The sequence below is a fragment of the Mycetomoellerius zeteki genome, unplaced genomic scaffold (assembly GCF_001594055.1).
Source record: "Mycetomoellerius zeteki isolate Tzet28-1 unplaced genomic scaffold, Tzet1.0 scaffold821, whole genome shotgun sequence".
Classification (NCBI taxonomy): domain Eukaryota; kingdom Metazoa; phylum Arthropoda; class Insecta; order Hymenoptera; family Formicidae; genus Mycetomoellerius; species Mycetomoellerius zeteki.
Window position 1 is genome coordinate 50975 of NW_017257853.1, and position 19766 is coordinate 70740.

Below are 19766 nucleotides of genomic sequence, written 5' to 3' on the forward strand. Positions count from 1 at the left end.
GCATCCACTCGATTAGATCCAATTCGTTTAATTATGTTAAGCACGCGGGCGCGTTGAATACTTCCTTTATTTTCGCGCGCGTGCTCGCGGCGCGGCGATGGCGTCGATGGGGGGGTCAGGAACAGCGACTGTTCAAGGAAGATTGATACAGGTTTGACCGGCAACTCGTTCGCTAGGAACGTGACCTCATTCTGTGAATCACCAATTTTATAATAGTAGCTGCCTTTGAGCTTTTCCCGCCAATTTATTTACCGCACTGGAGTAGCCGCCATCGGCATCGCGGCGCCTTTCTTTGCCGTTGAGAAAGATCGACGAGAACACGCGAGAGGAACGATTTATTTCACTAACGATTTATGTGATCAAATCGTAGCGGCACCAATTAGTAGATAAAGCCAATTTGTAACATATCATGATGACGTTACGTAGGTCAAAGTTCACCGTGCAAATGAAATTTGAAAGCTCTCGCTCAGTGCGAGATAAGACGGGATCGATAGAATTACTTATTGTCGTTTGGCACGACGCGCGACGGTCCTTTTTCGTTCGCGATACAACAAATTAATCAGTTGTATAAATTTAATTATGATAATCACAAATGACGATGCAGCTAGTTCGAGCATTTAGTGGGCGAAACAATCCATTTCTTCTATGGAACGAAGAATCGTTTCTTTCGGCAGTTTCCCAAGTTCGCCGGTATTATTTTCAGTCGATTACGATCGACTCCGTTCAAAATGCGCTCGATAGACGCGATATTGTTCACGCGGTAAGTACAAGCGTGGGCGTCGACGCGTGCGTGAGTGCGTTACAATTCACACGCTTTATTTATTCTCTGTTTCTTCTCTTAATCGACGGCCGCCGCGCGTGTAACGTTATATAAATACGAGATTATTTCAGTCTGGGATCCGTGTGTTTGGCTGCACGCCAAGCGGCAGGGGTTGGACTGACTGCACTAATAACGCGGTTGTGATACGCATGCCGTCGGTTGCATAACAGGTAGCTGAAGTGGAGGGCGGTATGGTGTGGTAGGTACAACTACAGTGATGGTGACGACGATGGCGACGTCGACGAGGACGACATCGAAGCGCGCCTCGGTCGGCTGGTAACGATCACGCAGCTCGTTATTATGTAAATTACATTAACGGTAGCCGCACGCCCTGTTCTTCGTTGCTTTTATAATGTACATAAAGTCTAATCCCAACCAAAGAACCAGATCCCCCCTGCACAGTTAAATTCATGTGCCTCTCTACTTCCGACGTAATTGCGAGCGATTTGGCGGGTTCACTTTTGACACGTGCAAGTGCATACTTGCGCGAAAAGCTAGAAAAATCCGGGAATAAGTCCGGAGATCATCAGATTGGCATAGATTAATTGAACATAAATTTCATGTGAACAAATGAGAAAATAATAAAAACGTATTAAATATGATATTCGCATAGAAAATTTTCTGAAATCTAAAATTCAGTTCGATTTAAAGATCATGTTTTCTAGTTGATTTTAATTCTCTATAATTTACAGAGAAATCTTTTAATTTCGCTAAACTGTTTCGAGCCTTGTATCTCAAAGTGTCTGTTGTAAATATTGACATTGCAAAAATTCGCATTTTTTATTATTCAGATTTTCTAAGGATGTCTTCTATAATTTTTTATTTGTGACAGTGAACATTCCAATACTCGTATTGTTTAACTCGTATTTTTTGAGATATTTATTCCAGTAAATAAGAGTAAAAGCAGTTCCTACGTTGTTTGTTGAAGCTGCCGAGGTAACGAAAGAATGTCATTCCATTTATCATACGCGGGATAGTAATCACATTGGTGACTGCATATTTCTTTTTGTGTAATAGTTATAAGATTGCATTGATTGCACCGAGAACGCAACACAACTGAAGCCACACGTGCCGATGTTTATGCGATCGTGAAGTATTCCATGGAAAAATTAAGTAACAATATCAGAAGAACTATTAAATATCACAGATATTCTGAACATGTCAAAAATTTAAGATTATCCACCTTTAAACGTTCCCCATTAATAAAAAGAACCTTAAGAAAATATGTACAATAAACAGTGCATTAGATGTGTTACAAATCCTTAACGTATTACAGCGATATCGTTACGATCGACTGAATCACGTGTGTATATGTATCAAGTTTCTCAGATTTTATATTAAAATAGTAAAATATAATTGTCATTAACGCTTTTCTCTTATAAAGAATTTTCAATAATAAAATAGTAAAATGTAATTTTATTAAACAATGTTTTCTCTTAATATTTATAATTAAAAATCACGATGTGTAACTTGGATATTTAGAATATAATTCGCACAGTGTAATTTCGTACATCATCGGACTGCTACTATCAAAAATAAAAGATTCAGGGGAGAAAAAGAGAGGATGATAGGAAGATGAATGCGAAAATAATAAATGTGTGACAAAAATAGCGGGCGAGGAACAGTTGTGTCTGTGCGTGTCTCTGTATGCAGATCTGATGTATGAAAGTTCGATTAGCTCGAAATGTACTCGTGAAAGAGTGGAACGTGATCCGAGATGCGGATGTACGAACGCTACCGGCGAAATAATAACGATGACGACGATGATCGATACTACGATGGTCGTATGTCGCTACGTCACGATGCTCTAATCGTCAAAAATAACGAAGCAGCTGCTCCCACATAGAAAACGTTCTACGATCTAATTGGAGTCCGATCTGATTTCTCAAAAGAATTATGGACTCCGTTTGGAAAATTTATGAAGATTCAGATCAGAAGCGTTATATTTTGCAAACGCGATCTTAAATTAAATAAAAAAAAAGAAAGTTTGAAAAAAGATCCCGCTTGCTCTTTCTCTAATGCTTTTTTAAAGCTTTTTTTAAAGATTTTTAAACAAAAATGCAATGTTATTATCTTAGAAAAATTTAAGAAAGAACATTGTCTTATCTTTATTATATTAATAAAAATGATTTAAAACTATTACTTCTGCTGCTTATTTAAAGCGGATCATAATTTTTATTTCTCTCTCTCAATTAATATTTTTTATAACTAGTATTATTTGAAGTACTAATAATAAATAATTAAATATAATTACAGTTAATATATTAACGTAACTTTCATTCTTAATTTTATTGAATTCGATATACTGTGATTATATAAAAATGCGACTTCTCCGCAAAAGTATATCGATTTTGCCCGTGAAAAAAGAGCCATTGAGTTGTTACAATTCTAGATAGAAAACCCATATTTAAGATAAAAATGAATCAATATAAATTCTCCAATTAATATTGCAATAAGTACCGGTGCATCTTTTTAGATTGAATTGGCGTGTAGGCATTCTGATCGGAATCTGTATCGGAAAAGATTTAGAGAAATTTCTATGCGAGATGTCGCATCAGCAAAAGAACGACAATTAACAATGACACATCTTCTTCAGGATTACGTCGTTCTGCGACAGTGCTAGCGTGTACATATATAATGTATTATCTACGTAATATTTTCCGCGGTAGCGTTCCGCGTTGGAACGCGTGAAGACAGAGAGAGTGTAACAGAAACAGAGTACAGACAACTTACGGGTATAGGTCATTTGGCCCTGGTAGTAAGAAGGAAGGTACACGTGTTGCGCGTGCGGAGGCTGCCCGTACACATTCATGGCTGCCGTGCCGATTTCATCACCACCTACATACATCGTACACGCCGTCGAGGTAAGGTCATGGTTTCATCAAAACGCTAATTTCGCACGATATACACTGTTTGTTTGTTCTTTTTTCTAAGTTTCGCTCTCTATCACTGGGTTGTTAAAAAAAAAAAAAACTAGCACCGAAGTTACGCAGGAGTCAAGAATGAGATGCACGCGTGACGCGGATTCTGACTTGTTCAATAAGCAGACAGAGAATCGCTAAATTACGAACTGACAGAACTATCTTTTATTTTTTGTTAGGCATACAAATACGTCTTATAATTCCGAGATGGGATGAGAATATTTAAGTCCCTACCGTCAGAAATAATTAAAACAACTAAATTTTTAATAGGAAATTTTTATACACATCTACAATCTCTGTATCAATATATACAATTATTAGATAAATAGATGATCCTTTAATTTAATGTATGATTTAATATATGATCTTTAATATCAAGTTGATCGTTAGTAGTCAACAATAATTGGACAATCTCGAATCCTGTTCTTATTGGAAATACTTGATTCGTATTTTATTCTTAAATATGCATGATCAGAATTTTACGATCATTTACTCTTTAGTTTCAATAAAAATGTAATGTACAACAACCCAGTGAATATTGGCTAAGTGCATGCTTTTGCAAAATAACATAAACGCAACAATCAAGCAAATGATTCCATTTAATATTTTGATATCCATTTGATAACTTTAATAGATAATTAAGAAACTGAATCTTTGACAGATAGAGCTAATTTTCTCTTCTTGAAATTTGAAATTCTATTTATCTCGACTATCTTGTATAGTTTATTATACCGTTGTGGTCATGTGGATCGGGAAAGGATATCAGTTTCTATTGGGTAGTCAACTTCAGTTTTATATGCTAATGGTGTTTTTGTGTCATGCACGCGGACATGCGACTGTTTTTAGAACTCTATTGCTAATTCATTACTTCTATCTAATCTTCACGTTACTTCGAATTGATTGAATATTTACCAGTCAATAGGCATACAAATACTTGTACTCCTACACTTTTTTATTTTTCGTAATTCTTTAATATTAAGTTTCCGTAATTCTGCTTCATGCAATGACTTATCATTAAAATTTTATCTTCTTGGCGTGCAAATACTGTATCTACTAAAAAGCTTCATCTTCGTAGTTTTAAAATTTATACATCTTATTTTACCTATATACAATATACTGCGATAATATATTGCGATAATGTGCTGCTTGCGCAATATTATATAGATATATTTAGAAAGATATAATTTCGCCTTAAGGACTAAAAAAAGTTTGTTAGATGTCGATTCTATGCGTATTATCAGCTTAAGCAAAAACATTGTGCTATCAATTTTACTTTCTCTCACATGTATCAGTTCTATTTTATGTCGATGCTAAAATCCGAATATGCAAGGCAAAATAATTATGCTAAGCGATAAGCTGTCCGAATATGTTTGTAAAATTTATTGCGATATCAGAAACAAGCTGTTTTTGAAACAATTGCAACATTATTAATATCTTATGCATACACGCTTGTTAAATTTTTCATAATAGTTTGTTTCGTTCTAATATCGCAAATCTTCATCAATAAATTATAAATGCAGCAAATAGAGATAGTAAGCAGCAAAAAGATATTAGTGATTAAATACGAGTACTTACCGCCCTCGTCTTCGCTGTCACTCATAAATGTCTCCTGCATGGATTCGGGTGCCTGAACTCTGTATTTCTCTTCAATAGTAACGGTATGAGTTGTTGTGATGATAGTCTCTGTGACAACTTTCAACGTTTCGATGACACTTATATAACCGAGCTTTTGTGCGATATCTAAAGCAGTTTGTCCGTTCTGTGAAAAAATAAATTACATTGAATATAATTATATTGTATTCTGATAACTTTCAACGAATTTCAATGTGAAAAACATAGAATAAAACTTACATTGGTTACAGCATTCGGTTTAGCTTTACTCTCCAACAACAAATTAATAACGAGCGTATGTCCTTGTTGCGCGGCTTGATGAAGAGGAGTATAACCAGCATTGGTGCTGCTGTCAACAGCAGCACCGGATCTTAAGAGAAATCGTACCATAGCTGCTTGACCAAAGTGAGACGCCACGTGCAATGGCGTATATCCAGCCTAGAGAAAATACGACAAGACATAAGACCTCTTTTTGTATTATTGGATGTAATGTTTATCGAATAATTAGGTTTAATTTTATATAATTTCACGAACTATTTTACTATTTAATCCAATGAATCTTATTTGTAACGAGATGCTTTAAGACCAACAGCAGTCACGCTACTACACTGTGTCATGGAGATAGGTGTTATTTCAAAGTTATCAATGGACAATATAGAGCAATGAACAATCACTTGTGAAGATTACGTCATCTACGATAATTTAATTAAAGCACTAACATACTGTAACTAAAAACACAATCGTAATCGCATTGATATTATCATGATCAGAACGAATACTTATTTTTGATTACGTGAATTACTTTGACATGTTTACATGTGTAATACAAGAAAGCTTATTAATTATGTTACCTTAGTTTTAGCGTCAATCTGAGCACCATTCTTGACAAGAATGGAAGCGACATTCACTTTATCTTCTTGTGCGCATAAATGTAGAGGCGTAAGGCCATTCTGTAAAGTGTAAAAATAAATATAACGTAAGATTTTATAAATAAAGTTAGTTGAAAATTACATCGTGTTCCTTTTTTATCTACCTTCGCTTTGTGATTTGTGTCTGCTTTATGCTCGATAAGAAGGGTTGACATATCAGTATGGCCTTCTTGTGCGCTCAAATGTAACGGTGTAAAACCCGCTTTTGATTCTGCATTAGCTTTCGCTCCGTATTCCAACAAAGTAGTAGCAATATCCATCTATTGAAAGCAAAAGTAATTTTATTTACTATCGTTCTTAATAATTACTGTTGTGTGATCGTACCTGATTTTTGCGTGCAGCGATATGCAATGGTGTATGGCCATTCTTAGCCATGGCATGTGGTGAAGCTCCTTTATCGAGTAAAAGTAAAGCCACGTTTTGATGATCGTAATGAGAGGCTACATGAAGAGGCGTTACTCCGTTCTGCATAGATCGACATATAAAATAATGCGGCATGATGCGTGCAAATTAATTAATTTTTTTACAATTAATTTAATCTTTAAATGCTAAATTTAAAAAGTGCTTACTTTTCCTTGAGCGTCAACAGGAGCATTCTTTTGCAGTAACAATCGAGCTACGTTCATATTGCCGTACTTGGCCGCTAAATGCAAGGGAGTAAATCCTTTCTTGGTCGTTGCGGTAAGTGAGGCGTTATTTTCTAATAAAACGGATGCAACCTGTGTGATCATAGAAACACGTTATGAAAGAAATCTATCTCTTATGTTATATATGTAATTTATTAACATTTTATACTCTTACCTCCTCCTGGCCTTCTTTAGCAGCGATATGAAGCGGTGTATACAAATCCTTCGTTGTAGCATCTACGCCCGCACCATGCTGCAGCAGTAACATCACAATATCGACGTTACCCAGACGGGAAGCGACGTGAAGCGGTGTCTGTTCCTCCTACGAACAATTCGCATTTCTTTATATCTGCTTTATTGTATAACAAATTCATCTTTAGCGATAAAAGCTACTCGTATTAATTATTATTAATCAAGCATGGTACTTACTCTTGCTCTAGCGTCGACTTGGGCGCCGTTTCTAAGAAGTATCCTAATAATATCAGTTTGGTTCGCCCTAGCAGCTAAGTGTAATGGCGTTTCGCCTCTCACTGTCGGTATATCAGGGCTAGCTTCATGTTGTAGTAAGTAAATCACGATATTCATACATCCCATAAAACTCGCTACGTGCAGTGGAGTTAATCCAGACTATGAAAAAAAATATATGACATTAGTAATTTTCATATATTTACAACTATACAGTCTCGTAAACATTGGGAGTAAGTACGTAATGTAATAAGTAAAGTTAAGAGAAATGTGAGAAGAACTTGAAAAAATGTTATACCTCAGTCGTAGCTTCGATGCTCGCTTTGTGCTTCAGGAGGAGTTCGACGACTTTTATACGATTTTTCTTGCATGCGATATGAAGAGGGGTAAATCCGTTGAGCGCTCGCGCATTAGGATCGGCATTTCTATCAAGAAGTAGTTTAGCTACGCGTACGTGGCCGCAGTGTGCAGCCACATGCAGCGCAGTCAAATAATCCACCGTCACTTCGTCCACGGGTGCACGGTGATACAATAAAATTCTCGCGGCGTCAACGTGATCCCCTTGAGAAGCCATGTGTAACGGGGCAAGACCATTCTGTCAACAAAAACCAAGTGGTAATTAATCTCGGCAAGAGGTTTTGCCGGTGAAACGCATGCGGTCGATTCATACCTTCGTTTTTGAGCCAATGGGTGCCCCCTTCTCGATGAGAATATCAACTACTTCGTGGTGGCCGGACCTGGCCGCGCAGTGCAGAGGAGTTAAACCATCTCTCGTTTTCGCTTCGATGTTTGCTCCCTTGCTCATGAGGAGATTAACCATTTTAATCTTACCCCATTTCGCCGCCACGTGCATTGGCGTGATATTGTGCTGAAATTGTAAAAAGAGTATATTTGAAGCAGTTCGATAATATTTTAATCCTTCTTCTTCTCTATAAAAGTTACGTACCTTTGCCGCGAAGTTAACATCCGCACCTTTGTCATAAAGCAAGGAAGCGATTCGGTCGTTGCCATAATGTGCGGCTATGTGAAGCGGAGTGAAACCGCTTTTCGATGTTACATCAGGATTATGGTCGTTCTAATGAGAGCAAAATTAAAGAGAGATTATACAAGAATTGATTTATATCTATCACTATTATCGTTTAAAATACAAGTCGTGACTGACAAAGCGTTACGATAACTCACTTGTAAAAGTAGGGCAGCCGCTTTGCAGTCGTCTTTCTTAGCAGCGATGTGTAGGGCAGGCAGTCGAACTTTACCACGGGTGTCATTTTCTAATAGAACGGCCACTACCTTGTCGTGACCCTGTTGCATAGCCACCGCCAATGGAGTGAAACCGTCCTGTACGAAGAGAAACGTGCATATTTAATAGTTGAAATAGATTATTAAATAATAATTTAATTTAAAAAATAAAATGAAGGTTTGTAAAAATAATAAATAGATATACGAGTATTTAAAAAGTTTGACAACAACTCGTTGATAAATGATGGAACAGCATTTCACACAAACCTCGGTGGCCAATGTTTGATTCGCACCCTTGCAGAGGAGGTACTTGACCACAGAGTCATGATTTTCCTGGGCAGCCATGTACAGCGGCGTGAACCCATTTTGCGATTGTGCATTCACAGAAGCACCTCGTTGTACTAACACTTGTACCACCTCCTCTTGTCCAGCTGAAAGAAAATATCGGTGTCACGCGAATTATTCGTCTCGCAGGGAGATCTCGCACTTTGCAATGCGAGATATCGCAAGCCTCAAGAGAAATAAATGTTTATTTAAAATCATTCGCGTCCTTGTCCTGTATGCATTTAACAAGCGACGAGATCCATACGAGTAAAGATAGGATGAGAGAAAGAAAAAGAGGCAGAAAGATGAGGACATGTGTGCACGCTTACCAAGAGAAGCTATGTGCAATGCCGTGTTTCCCTTTTTGGTAGCGGCGTCCACAATTGCACCGCGATTTAGGAGTTCTCTCACGATTTCCAAGTGGCCGTCCTTAGCTGCCAGGTGCAAAGCGTTTAAGCCATTCTGCAATATATAAAATTCATTCTCGTTAAGAAGCGATTCTTCTCAAGACTGAGATAATACACGCGCTACGTCAAAATCCGCGGGAAGCGACAGATCAATTTACTTACGGCGTTAGAAGCGTTAATATCTACTCCAGATTCCAAGTATTCCAAAACTTTCTCGAGTTGCCCAGCACGAGCTGCCCGTAAAAATGCAGTACTAGGATCACTCTGAAAAAAGATGAAATATGCTACTTAAAATTTGAAGATAAGTTATTCAAATAAAATAAGAAAGTTTCATGTTCCCCGCATTCGCATTTTTTTATTTTTTATATTCATATTTTTTTCTTCATTAAATCAAATAAATTTAAATACGCTTGTTAAATAAATAAATGTAAATATTACAGCCACATACAAATATCGAAGCAAACATTGGAATGATGCTCATTCAAGATTCTCTTGTGCAACTTTCTTTTTTTCCTCTCAAGAGTCAGATCCGACTATTTCATTTTATTTTCTTATTTTGAATAGAAAAAGTATTATATTTCAAAACTCATTTATCGATAAAATTTTACGTTTTCATTATATGTACTTGCAGAAGGAAACTCAAATTTTTTAAACGATCCTGCAAATATTATACTTTTAATTAGAATCTATATAGATTTTATAGAATTCATGACTTTTTTAGAAGAAAATTAAATTAGATTTTAATCAGATCCTAGAAATCTTTTTATGTAGTAAAATTTTTGTGTTATAAATAGCAGTGCCTAAGGGATTTGCAGCGAATCACAATTATCGCTTCTTCGGATATTCTTGGCATATTTCTGAGATGCGACATAATTAGTTCATTTACAGGAATGCAAGGACACGTAGGTGTAGAATTCTACACGCAAATGTATTTCTAGGAATTAACGACGTATAATCTGCTGCGAGAGAGAAGAGGAAAATAGAGATTATCCCACGTATACATGACGTCGAGCATGACGCATATAAAATGTCTCATTATCAGCTAAAAGTTTTTCAAGATCATATACAAACACGTTTCGGAAATGTATTCAAAATTCTTTTTCAACAACAGAATTGTTGGAAAAGATCTAATAAAAGTTAATTCAGATAATTGATTTCTAGAAGTGTATGTGTTTGATAAACAACTTTGTGTTTTCACAGAACAAAAAGATTTCAAATGATTACTACAATTGATATAACTAAATGTTTCGTCATTAAATCGCAAATTTTTCTTAATGACTTTACAATAATTTTTTATGTCTGTTCTTCTTTACTCATGTACTTAACAACTTTAATATATGTAAAAAATAATTATATCTCGTGTTTCGTGCATTTAAACATTCATTTTCGTTCCAATTTCTTGTCAATCGTATTCAATACGATCTCTCGACATTAATTCCGGAAAGTAGATGAGTCATGTTGACCGGCTTATTTTGGATCGCACAACGCGGGTAATTAACTGTAGATCTAGAACGCGTGAGGCGCCGCGCAGTCTGTAACAAAAGCTGACAGAAATCCGACCATCTTTGTCTGTTCCCACCCTTGAGTCGACCCCTTTTTCCTGTATTCGAACCCTCGTATTCCGAGTGGATATGTGTACCAGATATCCCCTACCCATATACAACTGATTCTACAGGATATTGCAGAGCCACCGGATGTCTCTTTTAACGGCAACCTCTTTTCAACTACTTTTGTAGTCATCATTTATTACCATTTCAATTCTATCGTACATATTTATAGTTACGTTTCAAATTAAAAGTCTACTTTGTTACTTATATCAATACGAGTCGCAACTGACTGAAGAATATAATGTTGTCATTAATCTTTCCGCTTCTAAAGTTTATACTTCGGAAGCCTCCTGTTTTTGTCTTTAATTGTTGAAAGATCGTGGGAGCTTAAAAATGCGTTGAGAAAAGACTCCAAATTGAGCAAAAAATTTACAATGAAAATAACGACGGTTTTAAAAACATCCTGTAGGTTGAAATATATCTAACAATCTGGCTCGCGCGGAATGAAAGCCAAGCCAAGCCTGAGTCAATGGACATGAAACAACCGCACATTCGGTTTACACAGAAGACAATAAATATCAGGATTGTTACACTCTCCAAGTAGAATGTCGCGTAAATATCCTTGGGTGATATGCAGAGACAGAAATTGCGACAATGTAACAAACACAAATATTTGTAGCATGTAGTTACAAAAGCCTCACAATAGAAGCCATAAAATGCAGAGGACAAGAGTAATCCGTTGAAGTTTCGAAATATACAGCTTTCTAATATATAGTCCAATCCTATTAATATTATCAAGGAATAATCTTGCATGTGCAAATATAATTCTCTCATGAAATAAAGGGATAAACACTTTATTATTTAATTAAAAAAGAAAATAGCTTTGAGCCAACATCAGATGATTCTTAACTTGCGTTAGAATTCAAAACAGAATTTTACTTTTAATTTTATGTATATCATATATTTTTATATATAGATATATATCTTTCTGATATTTATTTTACATACGTATGAATTCTGATTTTTCCAATGTTTCTCGTAATAAGGATTATCTAAAAGAAAGGATATCTAAAATTATAAATAAAACATCTCCCGAGTTATGCAGACGAGTAGACCTTTTCGTTTCGTGGCCGTAATTAACTGCGGAAACATACAATATCTTGAGTATCAGATTGTTGGCGATCGTTATATAAAATATTGCGTGCAGAAACGATGCAAACTGGACAGCTTTGTGAGCGCGGTGGGAGTTGTAACGGTGAATCTACTGCAGCGTACCGCGACCGTAGGTGGTTTTGCCGAGACGCAAACGTTTTGTCGTCATGCGCTCGAAGCATTCGCCTGACGATAAATCGATAGTCAGTTCTTCGCTACTTTTACGCTCATACACGACTTGTCTCATCGCTTTTTGCTAATGTCGAGTGCCATTTACATGGACCAATTACATGGGGAACAAAATATCATATTTTTTATCGTACATGTTGGGTTGTTCGGAAATCGTTGTCTGAAATATCAATAATTATTCAATTGAAGTCCATTTGATTTGTCAGTTTTCGTAATATGGGATGTACGTAAAAATGCAAAAATCCGATAATTTGGTGTTTTAAATATTTAAATGTTAAGAGGAGGAAACAGGAAAAGTGTACTTTTATTTACTAAAAAATTAAATTTGGAACAGTCTTATATTCTGTGCTTTATACTATGTTTTTTGTTATAACAAAATTTTATGAAAGTTATGACATCAATATTACATTTATTTGAAATTTGTATATTGTAAGCGGTGGGCAAGAAATTTACTGTCGTGAACACAACGTTGATCTAAGATTTTCAAGAGAACGAGGCGTAGAGACAGTATCGAGTTACGTCCGTTTAATTCCAGAGTATCTCATTTCGCTTACTCTACAAGAGCGATTTATTTGTCAAGCTTTGATACGTATGCCAGGCAGAAATTAGAGATGCAAATAAAGTTCGCATCGCAGCAGTCATTATCACTTCTAATCGCATTGTATAAAACTTGCTCGTGGTAATATATTCCGAATGCTTCGTTTTTATCTGCCAAACACAAAGCGAATCGACTGTTGGGATCTGACGTGTCGTATCGAATTGCTGGCGCGATATTTTTCTGAATGGTCAACAGATGCGATATCTCGTAAACAAATCCTTCGTTGTATTTATACACCACAAGACATATACTTGGTGCATGCTGAAAGAATGTTGAATGAATAAATGTGCAATACGTGTGACACCTCGTACGCTTAAAAAATTTGTCAAATTAAGGGTACAAATGTAGATCAGAGGAGCCTCCCCCCCAATGACCTTGACCTTGACATATGTTATCAAGATCTTGACTCCGAGTGACCTTGAGGAAGTTTTAACTGCAGGACGTTACTCGTTAAAAAGTTACAAACAAAAAAAGTTGATAATCATTATACCAAAATCAATTTAATATAATTAAATATTTGGTAATACTGAACATCACAAAAATTCTTCCACAATTATATCGACGACGAATGTTATTCGCGGAAGTTGCGCGTCCCTAGGTAGAGGAAGAGATGAGATGGAAGCCACCCTCTTCAATAAGAAAGAATAATAAAATGTAATCAACATATTTGCAAATAAATTTAATTATCATGTAATGGATATATACTCATAATATCGAAAAAAGCATGAAAGCTTTTCTCACGAAGCGATTCTCACCCCCTCCCCCCTGCAAAGGGGCGCACGACTCTCAACTCCGACTCACCCGAAGGTGAGAGTCGGAGGTGAGAGTCGTGCGCCCCTTTGTAGGGGGGAGAGGGGTGAGAGTCGGAGATGAGAGTCGCGCGCCCCTTTGCAGGGGGGAGGGATGGGGTGAGAATCAGAAGTGAGAGTCGTGCTCCACCTATTGCATCCACGCATATACTTTACAACGCTATATTACTGAAATATGTAGCTATGTGTTCGAAAATTACACACTATTCCTAAAAATTGTTTTGTTAATAACTTTTTAACGAGTAACGTCCTGCAGTTAAAACTTCCTCAAGGTCACTCGGGGTCATGACCTTGATAACATATGTCAAGGTCAAAGTCATTGGGGGGGGGCTCCCCTGATCTATATTTTTATCAAATTAAGATTGCAGAGAACGAGAAAATTAAAAAATGAGAAGAATAGTTTCTTTGAGTTTTACGTATTGAATTCTTCAAATAACGTGACTTAAAAAGAGGTATAAAAAAATAGAATATTAAAATTATTCAAAGTCTGCATTTGTAACGAAACATTGCGTCACTATTTTAAATATTTATGTTAAACGCATCTCATCAGTAATACTAATTTTCTTTATCGCCTATCTAACAAAAAAAAGACTATGTAATGTTTATAGGACGATAGTATCTATGTGCGCAATATACAAGTTAACGAATTTGTGACAACCTTATGTATTATACAATGGAGAAAGCCAGGCTATATTTGATCCTCGTTGGTACGCAGAAGCTGACGAATGTGTTCGCGGGTGCACGCCGGTGTTGCGTATGCAAGGGAATCTGCTTCACGCGGACTGCACAAGCACGTCTTAAATAATTCAGCAGACCGTTAGTTTCTCATGTAAAAGATATCCCCTTCCGCGTCCGTTTCTCTTCACTCTTTCTGTGATTTCTCACTTTCTTTTAAAACAGGGAAGAACTTCTAACTGTGTCAGTTTCCGTTGACGCAGGAAAATAAGGAAACGCTACAGGAGCAAAATTACACGAAAGAAAAGAAATCTGTTACAACAGCAAAATTATAGCTGCACTTGAACTAGGTGCGATCAAGCGTTGCTACCATAATCAATTATTTGATATTACAAGTTTGTTTTATTGATGATTCTTGAATAAATGTATTTATAGAAGTAGATGAATTTACTACCAATTAAATAATACATTTGCTGTCGCAGTAAAACGATCTGTTATTATAGCAAAATAATTTGTAAATTCAGAAAATTATTTGCAACAAACAAAATTTTGTTAATAAATTTAACGGAAATGTTTTGGCTTAAAAATTATTTGCTTAGTACAGTCGAGATCAATCGTTAAAAAAATTCCTTAAACTTTTACTTTCTATTAAATGTACATGAGCGTAACCGTAAAAAGGGTAGCTTCCATTTATAGTGCGTGTAACGCGAATCGACACACTTTTCTTTAAAAGGTATAAATTAAAAAGAAACCTGTATTTGTGCACACAACGTTCATCGACTCTCAAAAATCGAAAGCAGTCTACTATGATGAAACATCTTGTAAGTTTCCCTATTGTTTCCATAAATTCTCAATGTTTGGTTAGTAACTATCTACGGATAAACATTTAATAAAGTATATTAATCGAAACTTTTCTCACATGTATATGAACAAATACAGTTAAGGAATTTCTTTGGTGTTCCTTCAAATTCGAGACGCATGAATACACTTTATAGAAGTTTAAATACACTTTAGAGAAGTGTTGGCTCATAAAGGCTTGTAAGAGTGTTGTTCGATTTATAGAAGTTGTTGCGTGCATGCCTGAAGTGCTCTAAAGACGTCAATTGTACGTCAATTACGTAACGTGAGTGATAACTTCATTATATCAAATACATAGATACGTGTGTTGCAATCTCAGCAATTTCTCTTCATATTTTTATTTTCAATCCTGAAAGTGGAAATTTAATTGAATAAAGTCTCCGTTTAGTCATTTAACAATAACTGTAAATATTCAGAAATGGAAACTCAACTATAATCATTAAATTATTCAATTATCACTTAATTACGTTTATTGAAAAGAGAAAAAAGATCATGGAATACGACCAGTCAGAAATCGAGCCAACTTTCGTTTAGGTGTCGTAATTAAATGACAGTTTTTTGGGAGACAAATACATGATTATTTTTCACCGCAAATAACATATGCCTGGAGTTGTGGTTTTCCAGATCATGCATGAATGTCTCAGTGATCTCAGTTGCGGTTTTCTCAATGGTACAGACTGGAGAACCCGTCGCGGGCAATGGACTCCATGCAAGTGTACTCACTTTACTTGCTGTCTGGGCAGGGACGCTTTAAGGGCTTCCGGGGCCCTTTCGGGAGCGCGATCAAAAGAAGTTGCTAAACATAGAACATGGACTATCGAGAAAGAGAGAGAGGGGGGAAGGAGAGAGAGAGAGGGGGGGGAGAGAGAGGGAGAGAGAGAGAGAGTATATCAATTTCCGTAGCGATTTATAACGCTTGTGCCTGTATTCATAGTCAGACCTTGTACTTAAGGCTTCCTTAAATTTATCTTTAGATGCTCAGTAGCCAATGAAATAATTCATAAAGTATCTAAAGATAAATTTAAGGAAGCCTTAAATATAAGGCCTAACTATGAATACGGGTATTGGTCCCTTATTCCAAACGTTTAAAAGGAACTCTCTGCGTCACGATGCGTTGGTATGGAATTATTTATAGCTACATTAAAAAAAAAAGGTTTTCTTTTCCTTGTAATGCAATAATTGAATGCGTTGAATATCTGAGGATTGGTATTTCGCTATTGCGCGAAAAATGATCGAATATCGAGACTGCTATCATACTTGAAACGAAACGAACAATGCTCTCGCACGCGAACTGGCTGAAACGAGGAAGGGCGGGGAATAATTCAATGGATAACTCGACCTGGGTCGTTAACCGAGTAACAGCACGGTCGCGCATACAGACCGCGACAAAGTTTAGAATTTATGTTGCAGCTAACGTTACATTTCTCGTTATCGTCCGTTTCTTCTCTTTTGGAATATTCACATCGCAGTGAAGTCAATGCACTGATTCTAATTTGCAAGACCAGCTTCGATAGATCAGTCTTCGTCATTGATTTACATGAGAGAGAGGATAAGATCCTCTTTCGTTCTAGTCCTTTTATCGAGCAACTTTGAAACGGCAAAAAAGAGCATATTGGCCGCAATGAACGTAATGGCTATGCGCCTGCCTGCAATTTCTGGCGGTGCATCAAGCTAATTATAGCCACACCATGTGCCAAACTAACGGCTGCAGACGTAGAATGCTTTCGAACGTGACCGCGATAGTTTCGTTCTCGCGAGCAACAAAAGCAGGAATTGGTGTTTGCGATTGTCTACCTATGATGAAAGAGCTTTACGTTTGAGAGCGACAAGTTCGAATGTTATTGAGGGAAATTTGCGACGATGTGGACGATCGTGAAGGAGCAACTTTAGATAAATCAAATTAGCATGGGCAAGTTCGTGCAGATAGAATTGGAATCAGCGAAATCACACGGTCCAATCCTTCGATAATAATTTCGGAATCAGTCCGTCTTTTAGCGTAGCCATGATAGTCCAGCGGCGAGGGCAATGACCTGCTGCACGGGGATCAACGGACCTCGTACAGGTATCACATCTTTTCCCTTTCACAAAGCATCCTTGCAACAGTCCCGTACGCTACAAAAGCCTTCAGTAGAAAAATCATGACTGCATTTAAGCTATCGTCGGCGTATAAGTAGTAGATCATTAACTCTGAACGTAGCTTCTTAATAAAGAGTTGCAAAAAGAAGATGAAAGGATAAGAATTTAGAGAAATTGTATTCTTTAAGGAGATCTTTAGGAAAAGAAAAAAATATTCGTCATTATAGGATCCGGGATTCCCATCCCGTGGGAAAGAAATAATATAGCAGGGACTCTATGGAAGGCTGTTGCTCTCATATGCAAAATTAATAAACTAATAAAATTTAAGAGGATAGAAGAAAAAAGTATCTTCATCAAGACTGCAAGACTTAAAAATCTCATGAGGCATGTTTAAAAATAACATTCAATTTAAACAAACAATTTTTGTCGGAACTCTTGTCAGAAGCAACAGAGTTTAGTGCAAGCTAGTGGAAGCAGCTAGTGGAAGCAACAGAGAATTAGTGCTGTTGTATTTTTGATATTAATTTGTATTTTAATAACGTCCAATTTCATCGAAAAGCAATCTTGCTAACGAAGATTGTTGGGTCTGTTTTCATCAAGACTTGCAATTAATCAAAGAGAAGAGGTATCTAGGCGGTAACAACGATGTGCTCTGTGCAAAAGGACACAATTGAAGCCAAGACAATGATAAAACGAGGCCGAGTTCATTGACTGAAGATACTGGCTTGAGCTTAATAAAGGAAGGATAATAAGCAGCGAAAGAAGAGAAGTGATTCGTGGATGAGAAGCGTCAGAGCGTAACTGGCCGAACAACATGTTCGCGTTTTCCGATCAATGAAATATCACGTGGAAGGAATGTCGGCTCGGTTAATACCACTGGAAAATGCATAACGACGAGATATATAAGCGCAAAAGAACGTAATGTCTTTTTTAGATCGCGTAATCTAGGATACCTGACGTATTCGTCTCCTCCCAGAACGTTACCGCTTGCAATTGAAATTCCTGCACGACAGTTTACTGCATTACGTTAAGCGCGATGAATGCAGAGATGAAATAAATCCGTGGTTCAATTTTAAAAGAGCCAATCTCAGAAGCTCATAAAAATACATGTCACTTATGTAAACGTTTAATTTATACTTTGTCGTTTATATGTCAAGATCGTCATAAAACTTTGTGCGTTCTGATTTTTTACAATTCTCGCTCGTACTGTTTATAACAGATAACTGCGTTTGACAATCAAGAGAACTACAATTCTCGATAAAACCCATTTTCTGGTTTCTACAAATAATTGCTAATAACGCTAAAATAAAACTTATCTCAGAATTATTCTATAACATGCAATCAAAAATTCAACTTGCGTGACAGATTATAATTTATTCTTCTCACTGCACTAGCGTATCAATAAGAAATGTATTCAGAAATGTTATTAATCATGCAGTGATAAACAAACAGGAAATAAACTTCACAAGATATTAACAATCTTGCTTCGCTATACGTCACTCGCGGATCTAGATGTCAGGTATGGAACTAATGCGAGTAGAGGCTGGCGATATGCCGCTATGCGAGCGATCAGGCAATTAGCGGTTGCGGTAATAATGACAGAGTAGCGATATAACAATCTCGGCTAAGTAGTCTAGTCTTAGCAAACTATCACGTACTATATTAAAAGCACTGGATCAATCTCCTGCTCTCTTGTAAATCCACGTGCAAAATCGATAATTGAACGATGATGGTGCAGGATATCGTTTCGGATGCATAGACGCGATAAGTTGCGATTAAGCTATTAATTAATTATCAAGCAACTAATTAGAATTTAATTTGTGTAAAAAGGACAAATTTTGTCCGTCATTATTTGTGAAATACACGCATTGCACTGAAAGATTAGTATTGTAAGATCAATTTTTTTAGATAAATTTGTAATTAGACGCGATCGCGATTGCTGAATATTAATTACGATTATAAGAGTACAATGAGCATGCTTTCTCGAAAAGATTTAAGTTATAAGAGGGACGTCTCTCCGAGTTATGCTCTGGATATTAATGTCTCGACCCATCAACACCGATGATTAATGATAAGCATCGGTCACTGGCCGAGGGAGAATTTGAAGATCTTGATCAGATCGGCAATTCAATCTATACATCATTAAGCAACTTAGAATGATGTTGAGTCGTCAGAAAAAACGTCTCATTTTTTATGGGTATATTCGTATTTCAGCAGAGAATTTAAGTACAGCATAACGAAACGAGTACCAAGAACAATTGAGGAGATTGACGGAATAAAGGCATAATTCTTAGGCCCTTTTTCCGGAGATTAGCGCAAATAAGCAAGGAATTGATGTTGTTTACATTAGTTAAATATGAACATGTCTCGATTATCCTGTGGTGCTGAAAATGATATAATCTACACGGAGAGAATTATCTTTTAAAATTTATCCTGAAAATATGATAGAGAGAGAGAGAGAGAGAGAGAGAGAGAGAGAGAGAGAGAGTTGTGGTACAATATAATATTTTAAAGATTTTT

General features: G+C 36.5%; 1 protein-coding gene across 14 annotated transcripts in view; it reads right to left on the reverse strand.

Annotated features, from left to right (window-relative positions):
- Window positions 1-19766, reverse strand: part of LOC108729984 (ankyrin-3) — an 86921-nt gene that overhangs the window by 45977 nt on the left and 21178 nt on the right. For 13 of the 14 annotated variants that reach the window (XM_018459402.1, XM_018459401.1, XM_018459400.1 and 10 more), the window contains exons 3-18: window positions 9505-9606; window positions 9265-9397; window positions 8879-9042; window positions 8555-8710; window positions 8319-8447; window positions 8043-8240; window positions 7671-7967; window positions 7337-7534; window positions 7083-7229; window positions 6851-7000; window positions 6606-6746; window positions 6386-6541; window positions 6204-6302; window positions 5593-5790; window positions 5317-5500; window positions 3554-3658 (exon numbers count right to left, since the gene is read on the reverse strand). In XM_018459402.1, the coding sequence (XP_018314904.1) occupies window positions 3554-3658; window positions 5317-5500; window positions 5593-5790; window positions 6204-6302; window positions 6386-6541; window positions 6606-6746; window positions 6851-7000; window positions 7083-7229; window positions 7337-7534; window positions 7671-7967; window positions 8043-8240; window positions 8319-8447; window positions 8555-8710; window positions 8879-9042; window positions 9265-9397; window positions 9505-9606 (2557 nt within the window). The remainder of the gene's footprint in view (window positions 1-3553; window positions 3659-5316; window positions 5501-5592; window positions 5791-6203; window positions 6303-6385; window positions 6542-6605; window positions 6747-6850; window positions 7001-7082; window positions 7230-7336; window positions 7535-7670; window positions 7968-8042; window positions 8241-8318; window positions 8448-8554; window positions 8711-8878; window positions 9043-9264; window positions 9398-9504; window positions 9607-19766) is intronic. The other variant, XM_018459403.1, reaches the window with a different exon arrangement.